Source organism: Hylobates moloch, unplaced genomic scaffold, assembly GCF_009828535.3.
Source record: "Hylobates moloch isolate HMO894 unplaced genomic scaffold, HMol_V3 SCAFFOLD_11, whole genome shotgun sequence".
Lineage (NCBI taxonomy): Eukaryota > Metazoa > Chordata > Mammalia > Primates > Hylobatidae > Hylobates > Hylobates moloch.
This window is the reverse complement of record NW_026652286.1, coordinates 68,602,510-68,618,256: the sequence shown is the minus strand read 5'-3', so window position 1 is coordinate 68,618,256 and position 15,747 is coordinate 68,602,510. Positions and strand designations below refer to the sequence as shown.

Here is a 15,747-nt window from a genome sequence, read left to right as displayed (position 1 = left end):
GAAATAAGGAATATTGAGAAATAAGATTACAGATGACCTTGAATACTGCCATAAGGTTTAAGGGAGTCACAGACTGGATCACAAAGTGACACAACTGGTTTCTTCTAGAAATCATAGTTTTGAAAACTCCAGTCCTTCCCCCTGTTCCCTTCCCCTCCCATTTTTATCCTTATAAACTAAAGAACTTAGAAACAAGGGCAGCAGAGAGAAAAACGTGTAATCTAAGGTTGACTTACTGGGTATACTTTCATCACTACCATCAATACTACTAATTTCATGAATTATAACACACAGAGGTTGATTTTCAGCTCTTGTTAAAAGGCAAGGAAGTGGTAGCATATACATTCCATGAGGGTCCTGGCCTGGCACTGGCCTAACTCCCACTGGGCCCCAGTTGAGTCACCACTAGGACAGGTGCAAAGGGCAGTGGCATAAACTGTGAGATGAATGAGAATGAGGCTGCTGTTTTTGTGATTTTTAAAAACCATTCACATTTCTCTTTGTTTGGACACCATTGAGGGTGTCTGTGCTTTTTAGCATATCCAGGAAGAAGTGGTCTTTGATACCACTGTACATTAGCATATGCTTTGTGGTCATTTGCAGTCAGTTGGCAAGGCCACATAGGCACCTAAATTGAGACGTTTTCTCATGAAAGTTTGTTGTCCTTATTCTCTATTATTCTCCTAACAATGAAGCACAAAGAAGAGACATGAATAGTACTTATTACAACAGACATCATAATTACCAACACGCATTGTGTACCTACTGTGTGCCAGGCACCAAGCTGGATTTTCACAGAATTAAATAGAAATATGAGGGAGGTCCTATAATTATCCACATCTCACATTTTTACAGATGGAGAAACTGAAGCAGAACAGATATGTACTATAACAGATGATTTCTATAATGGGTTTTCAAGTCCAACAGATTGGGTTATCATTAGATATTAGTTCACAAATTAAATTTCATATTGCATAAAAGTAATCTCAGGAATGGCCTATATGTTTACACTTGCACAGAATAGGAACGTCATTCTTTTGCAAAATGTAGCCATCTCTATTCAGTATTGCAGTCTAGTCTTCGCTGCTCTTCAGCACAAAAGAACAACATGGCAGTTCTGTGTTATGTCCATATGCAAGGTTATTAATCTAAGTCATTTGTGAACAAGTAGTTTAAGAAACCTAAATTTCCGGATATATATATATATAAATATATATATATATAAATGATATATATATAAATGATATATATATAGATATATATATATTTTTATTGATATATAAATGATAGATATATAATATAAATATTATATAAATTATATATATATATATATATATATATATGAAAACCCTCTGGTGAGACAAGCCTACCAACATGGTGAAAACCCCATCTATAAAATACAAAATCACCTGTAATCTCAGCTACTTGGGAGACTGAGGCAGAAGAATCGCTTGAACCTGGGAGGCAGAGGTTGCAGTGAGCTGAGATCGTGCCATTGCACTCCAGCCTGGATGACAAAGTGAGATTCCATCTCAAAAAAAAAAAAAAAAGTCAATAATTAGATTGAAGATATATAAAAATAAATCCAGGTTTACAATACAGTCTATGATGGGAAGTCAAGCACCTTCTTCTCTGTCTCTCTCTCTCTCTTTCTTTCTCTCTGACTCTCACACATACATACACACACACACACACACACACACACACACATCCTATCTTCAGTATAAGCAGTAGAAACACCTAATTACATAAGAAAGAATGACAGATGCTTTCGGAAAAGAGTGGATTTCAGAAAGTCCATGCTTGGCATAAAAATCAAAACTGTCATCTCACACAACAGTTTACAGCAGAGCTGGTTGAACACCACCACATTTGGGTTCATGGAACATCTGAAGCTGTTTCTTAAACATTTAGGGTTTGGGCAAAACCAAAAAGCATTTCACCAACCACTTTTTCCCTTAATTTGTAAACCCATGTTTAAAAGAAATGTAATCCATATGTTTCTGATTCATTTACACTTAGCTCATCAAAACTGTGTTTTATATGAATTACTTATGTGCAAAAAACTGTGTCTTTCAAGCTTTTTTCTTAGCAACAAGAATTTAAATTTGGTTTGTTGTTGTTTTAAGGCTTTTTCCTCTCCTTTATAGTAGACTTATTCTACTAAGAAGGTTTGGAATTTGATGGTAAACTGAGAAACACATGGTTTAAGTCAGTTCTAAGTTAGGCAGTGCACATTTATTTTCCAGCTAATTTACCCATGTATCTATTACAAAGTTTTCTTTTCTATTTGTTGACTTTTCTATAATTATAGTGTTCTCCCTCTACCTATGCTGATTATTCTTATCTTGAAAATTGAGATTGCTTTGGGATGCATATAAAATTGCAGTGAAGTCATTCTAAAAACTCCCTGATCCATACCAAACAAGATAAAAAGCAGCCCTTCATTCCCAAAGCTGATATGATACTCAGAGCCAAGCCATTTTGTTCTCTGTTGGGTATAAACAATCCTACAGAATGTCAACCTCAGACAGGGTTACTCTGAGACCATGATAAAATGAGACAAGATAACACTTCATAATTTTGTCTAAAAACAGACACAAACAAGGTCACTGTGCAACCTCCAAAACACCAAATACCCCCCTCCCTTATTAAATGAGTGATAGCTACTTCTTCATTCAGTTAGAATTGACTTTACTTTGTGACAGCTTCCAATCTAGAACAAAGCCCCATTTCCTTAGACTCTTCCGAAATCACTCAAAGTCCAAATCTCAGGACAGATTCTTTCTAACATTCTCCTACTGAGATACCCTGTGACCCCTCATGATGTTCGTTCTCCCTTGCTGCAACAAGTAATAAAGCCAACAGCTGAGTTCCTAGTGGTCTTTGACTAAGGATATTGACATATTAAAAGAATGTCTCTATTTTTTTTCTCTTGGCTTCCAAACTCACCTATTCTAAAGATCAAAAGGCTGATTCCAAAAGGAAGAAATGAAGGGAGGACAGCAAACCTGTGCTTTTAGAGAAACAGAGTAGCAAGGGGCCTTGTATTGTGTGTCAGGAAAGAGCCTGAGTTTTGGACTCAGGATTTGGTCTCAGTTCTACCACTGTGTGATCTTGAGCAAGTTACTTAGCCTAATAAGGCTTCAATTTTCTTATTTTTTTTAGGTGGAAATAATCATACCTACCTTTAAGAATTGTTTATGAGGAGGTAAAAAAGAGATAAAATTCATGTAGTGCCTATATCGGTACCTGTTGGTTATCTCCTGACATCTCCTCCTACCTAGAGTCATCAGATTTAACAAATAAGAATACAGGGCTGGGCGCGGTGGTTCATGCCTGTAATCCCAGTACTCTGGGAGGCTGAGGTGGGTGGATCATGAGGTCAGAAGTTTGAGACCAGCCTGGCCAACATGGTAAAAGCCCATCTCTATTAAAAAAAAATACAAAAATTAGCTGGGCATGATGGCGGGCACCTGTATCCCAGGGGTCCAGGAGGAGGAGAATTGCTTGAACCCGGGAGGCAGAGGTTGCACTGAGCCGAGATCGTGCCACTGCACTCCAGTCTGGGTGACAGAGCAAGACTCCGTCTCAAACAAACAAACAAACAAACAAACGAAAACAAATAAGAATACAGAATACCCACATGTTCTGTATTTTATCTGAAAACCCTACCTCCTATGCTTTCCCCACTGTGTGGGACCAGAATTATATATAGGTACCTGCCAAAGCATATCAGGTATGCTATTCTAATTGAATAAAGAAGTAGCTATCACTCATTTAACAAGAGAGGGAGGTGTTTGGTGTTTTGGAGGTTGCACAGTGACCTTGTTTGTGTCTGTTTTTAGACAAAATTAGAAATTAGCATCTTGAAAAATCACAGAAATTTAGTTCTCATTGAAAATGAATTGCAAAATAAAGAAAATAAGAGTAATTACTAGAACCAAAACACATGTTGAGTGTTATGGAGAAGTAGAAATTATACTTCCATACAGGAAGTTTATTGAAATTGAAAAGATTTGTCTCTGAATTAAGACTACAAAATAAGGTCATGATTTGTAACCCATGATTGCAAAATTGTTCTTATATTACTTTTCTGAAATTTTACAAAATTTTACGTGCATTTTCACAAGTGAAAAGGGAATGATGCAACGTAATATGTTTTCATGTCTTTTCTCAAGGAGAAAATTGCTCCACAAGATCCGATAAACCGACATTTGTCAAGGCCACCTCCAGATTATAAAGACCAAAGAAGAAATGTGGGCAATATGCAACCAGCTGCTCAGTATTCTGGTAAGTGTTCTTAAAAATTAATAAAAATTATAGCTGTGAAAGGAAAAAAAAACTTCAATTTTCAATAATCCCTGTAAATCACATATGATTATAATTATAATATCTTTCTTAGAATTTCTAACTCCCATTTGACTTTCATGCCAAGACTACACTTAAATATTTTTTGGTCCTTTCATCAGTTTTTGCTTAGTCTTGCACTGTACTCACATATTTCACCACTCTCTGGACTACCTCTGAGAATTCAAAAGAGCTAAATATTTTTCTGTTAGGTTCAATCATTCTCCTTCCAAAGGTATACCTTAACCCAGGTAGTAGAAGGTAAGCAGACATTTCTCCCTCTTAGATAAGCCCATCTCCAAGGTTTCCCCTTCAAAGACAAATGGTCCTGCCACCAAGGAATACTTGAAAAGCAGGTTAAGTTTTCACGAAGTCTCTCAAAAACACCAAAGGTGAACTCCATTTAAATCACAAAGCAAATCTTCTTAATAGCTCTCTCAGTATAAAATAAATGGTAAGTACAAAAGTCCCCCAAATTCTCTCTCCTCCCGCTCATAAAACTCCAAAAGGACCTTTCCCAAACCCAGCCTATATTGCTCTGCCTTCTCCTATTCAGCATTTATTCAATACACTTCTGCCCAAAACTGTCTAAAACGCTCTGCACTTTCTGATGTAAGTTAATCTTACACTCTTGGGTTTCCTAAGTTCTCTCTGCCTTACCTGTTACCTTCATCTGTCCAGGAAGCCATAAAGAAGATTCTCTAAAGAAAGAAAGGCTGTGAACACCCCTATTTTATAAATACTTCCTGGTACCGTTAAGTGTACTTTTAAATATGTTGTCCTGACTTATTTAAACCCCCTCAAATACAACAGGTTGTCTCTTTCAACTAAAGTTGAGAATGGAGCTAGGCTCGGTAGCACGTGCCTGTAGTCCCAGCTATTCTGGAGGCTGAGGTGTGAGGATTGCTTGAGCCCAAAAGTTCGAGGCCAGCCTGGGCAAGATATTGAGACACTGTCTCTAAAAACAACAAATAACGTTAGGAATGGGATGTATGTTTTCTACTCTCTAAGATTACTTCGCCTCAGAGCAAAAACAGGATTCTCTAGTTGATTGTCTCAAGGAGGCTGAAAGATAAGATGCGGTTTCCAGCCATGTGTTGCTTAATGATGGGAGTATGTTCTGAGAATTGCATTGTTAGGTAATTTCATTGTGCAAACATCATAGAGTGTACTTATACAAACCTAGATGGTCTAGCTCACTACACACCTAGGCTATATGATATAGCTGATTGCTTCTAGGCTACAAACCTACACAGCATGTTACTGTGATGACTACTGTAGGCAGTTATAACACAATGGTAAGTATGTGTGTATCTAAACATAGAAAAGGTACAGTAAAATATAATTAAAAAGACACAAAATGGTACATTTGTATAGGGCCCTCACCGTGATTGGAGCTTGCAGGACTGGAAGTTGCACTGGGTGTCAGTGAGTGAGTGTCATGTGAATGCAAAGGCCTAGGACATCACTGTACACTACTGTGGACCTTATAAACACTGTACACTTAGGCTGCACTAAACTGATTTTTAAAAATTTCTTTCTTTAATAATAAATTAACTTATACATTAATTTTTTTGCTTTGCTTTACAACTTTTAAATTGTTTAAACTTTTAAACTTTTGTGATAACACAGCTTAAAATACAATCACATTGTACAGCTGTACAAAAATATTTTTCTCCATATCCTTATTCTAGAAGCTTTTTTCTATTTTCTTGCAATTTTTAAATTATTTTTAATTGACATATAATTGTTCATATATATGGGGTACAGTAGGATATTTTGATGTATGTAAACAGTGTGTAATGATCAGATCAGGGTTGTTAGCATAAGCATTACATCAAACATTTATCATTTCTTTGTGTTGGGAACATTCAAAATCCTCTTCTTGGTATTTGAAAACATAGTATAAATTATCCTTAACTCTAGTCATCCTAGAGTGCTATAGAACACCAGGACTTCTTCCTCCTATCTAGCTGTAATTTTGTATCCATTAACCATCTTCTCTCTAGCTTTTTCTCCCCACATCCTCCCCACCTCTGGAAACCACAATTCTACTCTCTACTTCTATGAGAGCAACTTAGCTTGCACATATGAATGAGAACATATGGTTCTGTGCCTGGCTTATTTCACTTAAAATTTTTTAAAAATTTTATGTTTTTATTTTTTGAACTTTTTTTTAAACTAAGACACAAACACACACAAACACACATTAGCCAAGGCCTGTACAGGGTCAGGATCATCAATATCACTGTCATCCACCACATCTTGACCCACTGGAAGGTGTTCAGGAACAATAACACACATGGAGCTGTCACCTCCTATGATAACAATGTAAAACATTTACTATGCTTTTTATATATGATAAAAGAAGATAAAAAAGGGTACATATGTGTAGGGCACTCACCATGAATGGAGCTTACAGGACTGAAAGTCACACTGGGTGTCAGTGAGTGGTGAGTGAATGCATTTAATAATTATTTTAGAGTGTCCTCTAAAACACAGCCATAGGAATTTTTCAGCTCCACTATAATCTTATGGGACCACTGTCATACATGCAGTCCTTCATTGACCAAACATTGTTATGCAGTGCACACTATACTTGAAACATGGTTTTTTAATACCATGGCCTATGAGTGAGCTTTGAAAAAGCTGGGTGCCCTTTGGAATACTATACAAAATTCAAGGTGGATATTTAGGTTTTTCTTTTCCTACTCATATAAAAGGATCCCAGGGCCAGTAGTCTAGGGCTGGCTTGCTGGATTTCAAGCAGCTTTTATCTTTCCACTCCATCTCTTTTAGCATGTGGCTTCTATCCTAAGGGCTGCCTGGTAGCTACCACATCACTAGTCTCATACTTGTATTCTGGGTAGGAAGAGGAAAGAAAAGAAATCTGATTCCCTTAGCCAGAACGTATTCACCTGGACCCTCCTGCCCACCCCATCTACAAGGAAGTTCGGGAAATGTGGTTTTTCAGCTGACCACATTGCTCTGTTTCTAAAGAAGGCTCTGTTTCTAAAACCAAAGCTCTGTTTCTAAGGAATATAGAGAGGTTGGATATTGGGTAGGCACCTAGCAGTCTCTTCCACAGTGAATACTGGCGTTTTTCTAAGGGAGAAATCCTTAGCATCCAACTGCTGACACTTAAGTGGGTCAGAATCAGTATTCTAGAGCATTGCGTTTCCCATGTCTTCTGATAATGAAATAAGCAACTAAACACAATACAGACTCTTTTTAAAATCATTTTTTATTTTAATCTTGGTACAATAATTACCTTTCCCAGGTTTTGATATTAAAAATGGAGTATGAAAAGCACCTGGAACAATCTCTGTCACCTGTTAAGAGGTTTTAAACATTAACTGTTATTATTTTGTGATCTTTGTGGAAATTCTGTTTATTCTGGTTGTTTAAAAAGTTTGTTTTCCTTATAAACCTTCTCAGGGCATATCATTAAAATACAGGGCAACTACAGGTGATAATTTTTAAAACCTCTACATTTTTTTCCACAGCATTTTCAAAATATAAATTCCCTTGATATGAAACTTTCAGATACAAAGATGATATTGCTTAATCTTATTGGCATTGTATGTCCTCTCAGTTATTGTTCAAGTGTCTCCTACCTGGCTATCTCTCTTCATCAAACACTGCCCACTACACAATGCACTACACGGATACAAGGAGATACAAGAGACTGTTCTTGCCTTCAAGGGGTATGTAGTCTAGTTGGGGGCATATTTATAAATAAATAGCGAGGCTAATGTGTTCATTTGGCCCTCAGTCTTTCAGGATGTATACCACCTAGGTGTCCTTAAGCAGCAGGGGATAGCCCACGTTTACAATTGCAGACATGCTCTCCCCATCCACTGACATTGTGATATTCTTATGTGTGTTTAGTGCTGTATTTCTCAGAATCTCTGACTCTCTGGGCCTCTCTGATCATCTTTGCCTCCAAAAATGTTTCCTCGTGATGACTTTAACCTCCAGAAGTCAAGAAGATTTCAATGTGTTGGTTAGTCACTATCTGTTGTGTGGAGCTTCTTATTACACAGCCTGTGGCTTAGGCACTTGTTCCATATTGTTGCAGAACTTTCTCCTTAGTTCAGCTAAAACCAGGCTCTCGTCACATGGCCAGGAAAGATTAGGCTTGTGGACACATAGAAGGATGAGGAAAAATGGAATTTATTGGGCAAAAAGGAAAAATAACTCTTGGCAAAGTGAGAGAGAGTCCTGCTAGCAGGTTTCCCACCTCACAGATTGAATTCCAGGTCACCGCACAGGAACAGGAGAGGCCAGGCTCCTCACTGCTGCAAATGGCACGAACTTCCCGAGGCTCCACCCTGTCTTCCCAGCGCACAGGTGGGCATTATTCAGAAAGAGTCAGAAACGGGCTTCATCCAGGACCAGCAGTCCAGTTTTTCAGCCTTCAGGCTGTATTAGGTTTGAAGGTAGCGGGGAGACCCTTGTCTGCCTCCTGGGTCTCTATCAATATCCTATCAGTTATTGACAGGCATCAGTTTAACTGGCAGGCACTTTGAGGCTCCACAGATTGCCCAATACTAAGTGCTAAATGAAAGATTCAAAGGGCAAATACTGCTGGAGAAAGGAGGCTGGAAGATAAAAGAAAGCTTAATGGAGGAGCTTCGGCCTTAGACTGAGCCTTGAGGAAAAGATAGGGCTCAGTGAGGAAGGGAAATGCCATAAGCAAAGGTGGCTCACAGTGCATTGAGTAACAATTTGATAGTAACTACACCTCCTGGAACTGAAGATTTTCTTTATGGAGATAATTTCTAGAGCATTGAATTCCAGATGTTTAAAGAGATGGAGATTTACCCTTTGAACACTGGAGAGTCACTGGGGTAGCTTCTTGAATGGGGATGATTCAAAGAATGGGACATGATTTTCAAGGCCATAGTTTGGGAATATTAATCTAGGAGCCATGTGTAGCATTCATCCACACTTTCTCATTTGGACCTGGGGTAAACAGTAACATGGATTTCATGAGAGCTGACTAATCAAGACTATAGCCTCTGGACTTGGAACATAGTGAAGCTAATTCAAAATGGAAGATTGATTATTACCTCCCTTCAATGACTTCAGAAGAGGAATAAAATAAAACCTACAAGATAGAACTATTCTATTTTAGTCTTCTTTTTGTAATTTAGTCTTCTTCTTTTGAACCAACGAGTGACCTCAGGTGCTCCTTCCTCCCAAGAGCTGTCTTGTTCCTTTTATATAATTTATTTGATGATTATTTTGCCTAAATTGTCTTACACCTGAAAGCAGTTTCAGATTGATGAGTTATTGAAAAGTGCAATTACAGAGGAGATAACATACTGTTATGAACTAATAAAATTCTCTTCTTTTTCTCAGGTGGCTCATCCACAATAAGCTTAAACTCTAACCAGGCTTTGGCAAACCCAGTTTCAACACACACCATTTTAACTCCCAATTCCAGCCTCCTGTCTACTTCTCATGGGACAAGAATGCCATCATTATCTACAGCAGTTCAGAACATGGGGATGTATGGAAATCTGCCTTGTAATCAACCTAGCACATACAGTGTCACTTCAGGAATGAATCAATTGACCCAACAGAGAAACCCAAAGCAATTGATAGCAAATCAGAACAACCCTATGATGTCACGGCCACCTACCTTAGGGCCAAGTAATAATAACAATGTAGCCACTTTTGGAGCTGGATCCGTTGGCAATTCACAACAATTGAGACCAAATTTAACCCATAGTATGGCAAGCATGCCACCACAGAGAACATCAAACGTAATGATCACATCCAACACAACTGCACCAAACTGGGCCTCTCAAGAAGCAACAAGCAAACAGCAAGAAGCCCTGACATCTGCAGGAGTCCGCTTCCCCACAGGTACACCTGCAGCCTATACCCCAAATCAGTCACTGCAACAGGCAGTAGGTAGCCAGCAATTTTCCCAGAGGGCAGTGGCTCCTCCTAACCAGTTAACACCAGCAGTGCAAATGAGACCCATGAACCAAATGAGCCAAACACTAAATGGGCAAACCATGGGTCCCCTCAGGGGTCTGAATCTCAGACCCAATCAGCTAAGCACACAGATTTTGCCTAATTTGAATCAGTCAGGAACAGGGTTGAATCAGTCGAGGACGGGCATCAACCAGCCACCATCCCTGACGCCCAGCAATTTTCCTTCACCCAACCAAAGTTCCAGGGCTTTTCAAGGAACTGACCACAGCAGTGACTTAGCTTTTGACTTCCTCAGCCAACAAACTGATAACATGGGCCCCGCCCTAAACAGTGATGCTGATTTCATTGATTCTTTATTGAAGACAGAGCCTGGTAATGATGACTGGATGAAAGACATCAATCTTGATGAAATCTTGGGGAACAATTCCTAAAGAAGAAAGGGAAAACAATTTACAAACTCCAAGCTCTAAAAGGCAGTATTTTACAGAAACTCTGTAGAGGCTGAACTGTTGATGTTCAGGTGGACTACATGAAGATAACGTGCTTAAAAATGGAAAGCAGAAAGTAACTGCAACGATGAACATTTTGGTCCAAATTCTTGTTTTAAATCTTACACCTGAAAGTAAAACATTGGGATCACTTTTCCCTGTCTAAACTCCAGGACACAGTATCCAATTTATCCAAACAGAACTGTGGTGTCAATGTGTAATTAATTGTGTAAAATAGCCTTCCCAAGTTTCTTTTTCCCTGGAAAATAAAAAAGGTAATAGAACTTGTAGTTTATTTAAACCCCATGTCATGAGGAGGTACTAGTTCCAAGCAACAAACTCCTTAATTTGCTCTAAGATAGGTATGGTTTAATCTTCCCACTGTGTCTTTTCATTTAATTTTCCTGAAGCTTGCAGAATAGATTGAAATGTTATAGGTTTGTTTGGAGTAACCAAACAGTATACGAATAAAGAAAAAGCCAGAGAACCTAGAAAACATCCAGTGAATTACAGAATTTCTTCCCCATATTCACTCCTCACTTTTACAATTTTCCCACAATCCTCTACTTCAGTGGGATGCTGTGTCTAGTGATTAAACAAAAATATAGAGCTGTGCAATTTGATTTTGGCTTCCACAACCAATATCTGAATCCATTCCAAATGAAATTTTAGATATAACAAAGACTTGTCCTAATCATACTGAAATATTGGTGCACACCTCTCTGCACTGGATTTCACTTTTTTAAAAAAACCACTGGACATTGCTATAAATAAGATTTATTTGGCTACAAATAACCTGGGATGTTGCTTATTATGATTGATGCCTGCTGATTTGTTCCCAAGCTGAGTGAAATTGAGCCTCATCCTCCCTACTCATTTTGATGACTGAGGCTGGTTTATAAGAAAAGGAAGTTTGGAGAATAAAACTGAGATTAGAAAGTATCATGTTTTGGTTGGAGATAAGAACCAGGGGTGGCAAGTACCAGTGTGTACAAATGTATTTCACGGAGTTTGAAGGAAAGCATAATCAAGAGGGAAAACAATTTGTCCTTCATTGGACATATTATTTGGATTTGGGTGAGCAGCAAAATGGAATGTGGTCCGTTAGGAGCATTCTGTTTGTTCTTCTGTCCCTGATGTGATGAATCATTACCACATGCTAGATGAACTCTTCATATCCAGGTTTTGTCCCTCAGGGCTGAGCACTGTATTAAAGAGTTTTTGTTGAGTCATTTAACCTTAGTGTCCACATACAGTTCAGCTGTAAAATGGGGAAGACGTGTGCTGATTTGGAATGAATGCAAAATATCACTGTCATTTTCCTAATTACAGAGGAGCAAAGGTTATCTTCAGCCCTTTCAGTTCTATGGCCACATATTCAAATATCAAATGTAATTTAGCTGAAGTTATTTAATAACCAAGTCTTTCAATATCTGTTCAAAGAAAAAGAACACACTTTGAAAATTCTGCAAAGCTCTCTCCCAGTCTTTAAACTGTCTGGAAGCACTCTCCTTCTTTACAATACCAACATCACTGGCCCAGAATCTTTCCTGTGCTAGGTTGTAAATATAAATAAATTACTTGTTTTGTAAACTTTTGTAAAGAATATTTTGGTAGAAATACTTAAAACATATTCTTTGGGTTATATTTATACATATGTGAAATAAATATACTATCAAAAGGTTATATTTTATACAAAAAGTAAATTGCTACCTTTTGTATGCTAATATGCAAAGTTTTGTATAATATGATGGTTTATTTTTAGCTCTACACTTAAACCATAGGTGGTTGAGTGGGAACTTTTGAAAACTATCAAGAGGCTTGTTAGACAAATTTATATTCTGAAACCTCAATAAGAAAGCATTCCAGGTTTCAATCCTTGTTTTTTGTCCTGCTCCCAAATTCTTTTTTAAACCCATAGTTCTTATGTCTTATTTGAGTCTTCTGCTGTGCACATTGTATTGGTCCTTGTTGCATGTAGTCTACTGTGTGTTTTCCCATTTTATAAGGCAGCATTTCTCCATACAAAAAGAAAAAAAAAAAGATGTACATATAAACGCTTTTATTGTATGGCTCCTCCATGTTACTGTATATATCTGCCAGCACTTCCCAGTTACACTCCTGTGAGTCGGCTTATTTTTGCCCTAACATAAATAGTATGTTTTGTAGTAGTTATCAAATTTAAGAGATAAAGCAATCAGAATGTTTGGATTTTCTTCTATCTTAATGTGAATTTCATAATTAATGTCTATTTATTCAGCTATTCATTAAAATACAGGATTCTTTGGGAAAACATGGTGTGTAGTCTGTAGTTTGTTTTTTAGCAGCCTATTACCAAAGATGACATAATTTTCCTGAAAGCAGAGATAACGACAATTTGATAGACATATTTAGCTAAAACTTTAAGATTTACAACTTAAGAGCTATTGGAATACAATCTGCCATTTATAGAAATACCAGACCACTTAATTGTTAGCACTGTTTATCATCCTGACATAGAGAGGAGGTAGAAGTAATTTTTCTTTTTTGTTTTAAGTCAAAGACTAGAAAGCAGTTTAAGCAAATAATTTGGTCTTGGCTTTGTGTTAAGCCCTATGAAGATAAATAACTCTGCTCTAAGTGAATGCACTAATATTACCTGCATTACTGTAAACGTACCACAATGGTAACTATTTCAACTTGTAAAACAAGTATGTTGTATTGTGTATAATTTCATGTGTAAAAAACTGTTTTAAAAAATTCAGAAGTAGGCCAGGCGTGATGGCTCATGCCTATAATCCCAGCATTTTGGGAGGCCAAGGCGGGTGGATAACGAGGTCAAGAGATCGAGACCATCCTGACCAACATGGTGAAACCTCATCTCTACTAAAAATACAAAAAATTAGCCAGGTGTGGTGGCGGGCACCTGTAGTCCCAGCTCCTCTAGAGGCTGAGGCAGGAGAATCACTTGAACCCAGGAGGCGGAGGTTGCAGTGAGCCCAGATTGTGCCCCTGCACTCCAGCCTGGCAACAGAGTGAGACTCCATCTCAAAAAAAAAAAAAAAAAAAATTCAGAAATTGTTATCCTGTGTGAAATCATACTTTCAGTCATCAACAATATTGTTGCTTCATTATACAAAGTTCTGAAAACTATTCATAATAATGGGTACTTAAAGGCAAGTTTAGTCTCTAGGAAGCTTCTAAACGAGTGAAATGTTGACTTGTTTCAGTGTTCTTTAGTTGACTTAAAAAGTTTGTATTAACATTCTACATGCATGGCATCTACTAAATACTAGGGAAATACAACCTAATTCTCAGGCACTATGGGCGTTTGCCTGGCCTGCTGTGTGGCATTTGGTCAGACCAGGCTAGTGAACACAGGCTAGGTAAACACAGCCCGACTGGACGTATTTACGTAGCCCTTCTTGAGAGTCAAGGAGGTTGAGAATAAGATGGGCCTTTAGAGAAGGCAAGAAGAACCATTCCAAATTCTCCTGCTCTGCTGTCTAAATATGTTGTTAAGCTCTCATTATCCCTTTCCCTTCTACTAAAAAGGTATGTGACATTATCTTTGTTATTAGCATTATTAATAAACCAATAATGAAATTGAAATTTTTTTTTTTTGAGACGGAGTCTCGCTCTGTCGCCCACTCTGGAGTGCAGTGGTGTGATCTCTGCTCACTGCAAGCTCCACCTCCCGGTTTCATGCCATTCTCCTGCCTCAGCCTCCTGAGTAGCTGGGACTGCAGGCATCCGCCACCATGCCTGGCTAATTTTTTGTATTTTTAGTAGAGACGGGGTTTCACCATGTTAGCCAGGATGGTCTCGATCTCCTGACCTCGTGATCTACCCCTCTTGGCCTCCCAAAGTGTTGGGATTACAGGCATGAGCCACTGCACCCAGCCTGAAATTGACATTTTTATATAGTCCCTATTCCAATGAGCCTGGAAGGTCAGATAGGAAAAAAACAAAATCCACATTTAAAAAAAAATAATATATATACAGATTAAGAGAAAAATGTGTAACTACAAAATTATCTATGAACCCCATTGTGTAGCCATGGAAGTAGAACTGAGAGTGGAAAAGCAAGTACAAAAGAGAGAAAAACTCAGCTCCTTCCCAACCTTTAGTTGCCAAAGGCTGTTCAAATTGTTAATCATTTTATCCACAATTTCTCTTTTACATTTCTGTGACTTTTCGCACCCCAAAAAAGAGGGTTTGGGGCTGAAATAACACTATATTCCCTTTCAACTCTAAAACCTTTTGTTAGATTTTCTTCCAAAACTAAGTAGAAAATTAGCCAAAAAAAGACTCACTAGCATCCTTTCTAAAATAAAGAAATTTTATTTTAGGAGAAAACCAGTATTTTGAGTAATATACTCCATTGGGTATATATTAATGAACTCTTGTGATTTGTAAATGGCAGTGTAACAGCTTCTAATATCCTTCCTAAGTTCCTGTTCTCGTGCTGCTATAAAGATACTACCTGAGACTGGGTAATTTATAAAGAAAAGAGGCTTAATTGACTCACAGTGCTGTATGGCTGAGGAGGCCTCAGGAAACTTACGATCATGGTGGAAGGCAAATGGGGAAGCAGATACGTCTTACATGATGGCAGGAGAGAAAATGCACAGTGGAAATTGCCATTTTTAAACCATCAGATCTCATGTGAACTCCCGCACTATCACAAGAACAGCATGGGGGAACCACCCCATGATCCAATCACCTCCCAACAGGTCCCTCTCAACACATGGAGATTACTATTTGAGATGAGATTTGTGTGGGGACACAGAGCCAAATATCATAGATGAAGTACCAGGAGTGTCCTAGGATCAGCTTCACTGGTAGCAATAAAATAACTAAAACCTTGTACCATGAGAATTAAGAAAACATATTGACCTTAGATTTTAAAAATCAAAATGCTGTTGCTTAGGTTTTTAAAACCAAAATGCTGATCTGCGTGCAATAATATAGAGAG

General features: G+C 38.0%; 1 protein-coding gene across 1 annotated transcript in view; it reads left to right on the top strand.

The window, feature by feature from the left end:
- MAML2 (mastermind like transcriptional coactivator 2) overlaps nucleotides 1–13,155 on the top strand; it is a 367,344-nt gene extending 354,189 nt beyond the window's left edge. Inside the window, exons 4-5 of the mRNA XM_032167210.2 lie at nucleotides 4,182–4,293; nucleotides 9,718–13,155. Of these exons, the coding sequence (XP_032023101.1) occupies nucleotides 4,182–4,293; nucleotides 9,718–10,733 (1,128 nt within the window). The 3' untranslated portion in view covers nucleotides 10,734–13,155. The remainder of the gene's footprint in view (nucleotides 1–4,181; nucleotides 4,294–9,717) is intronic.
- Nucleotides 13,156–15,747: the final 2,592 nt, after the last annotated feature.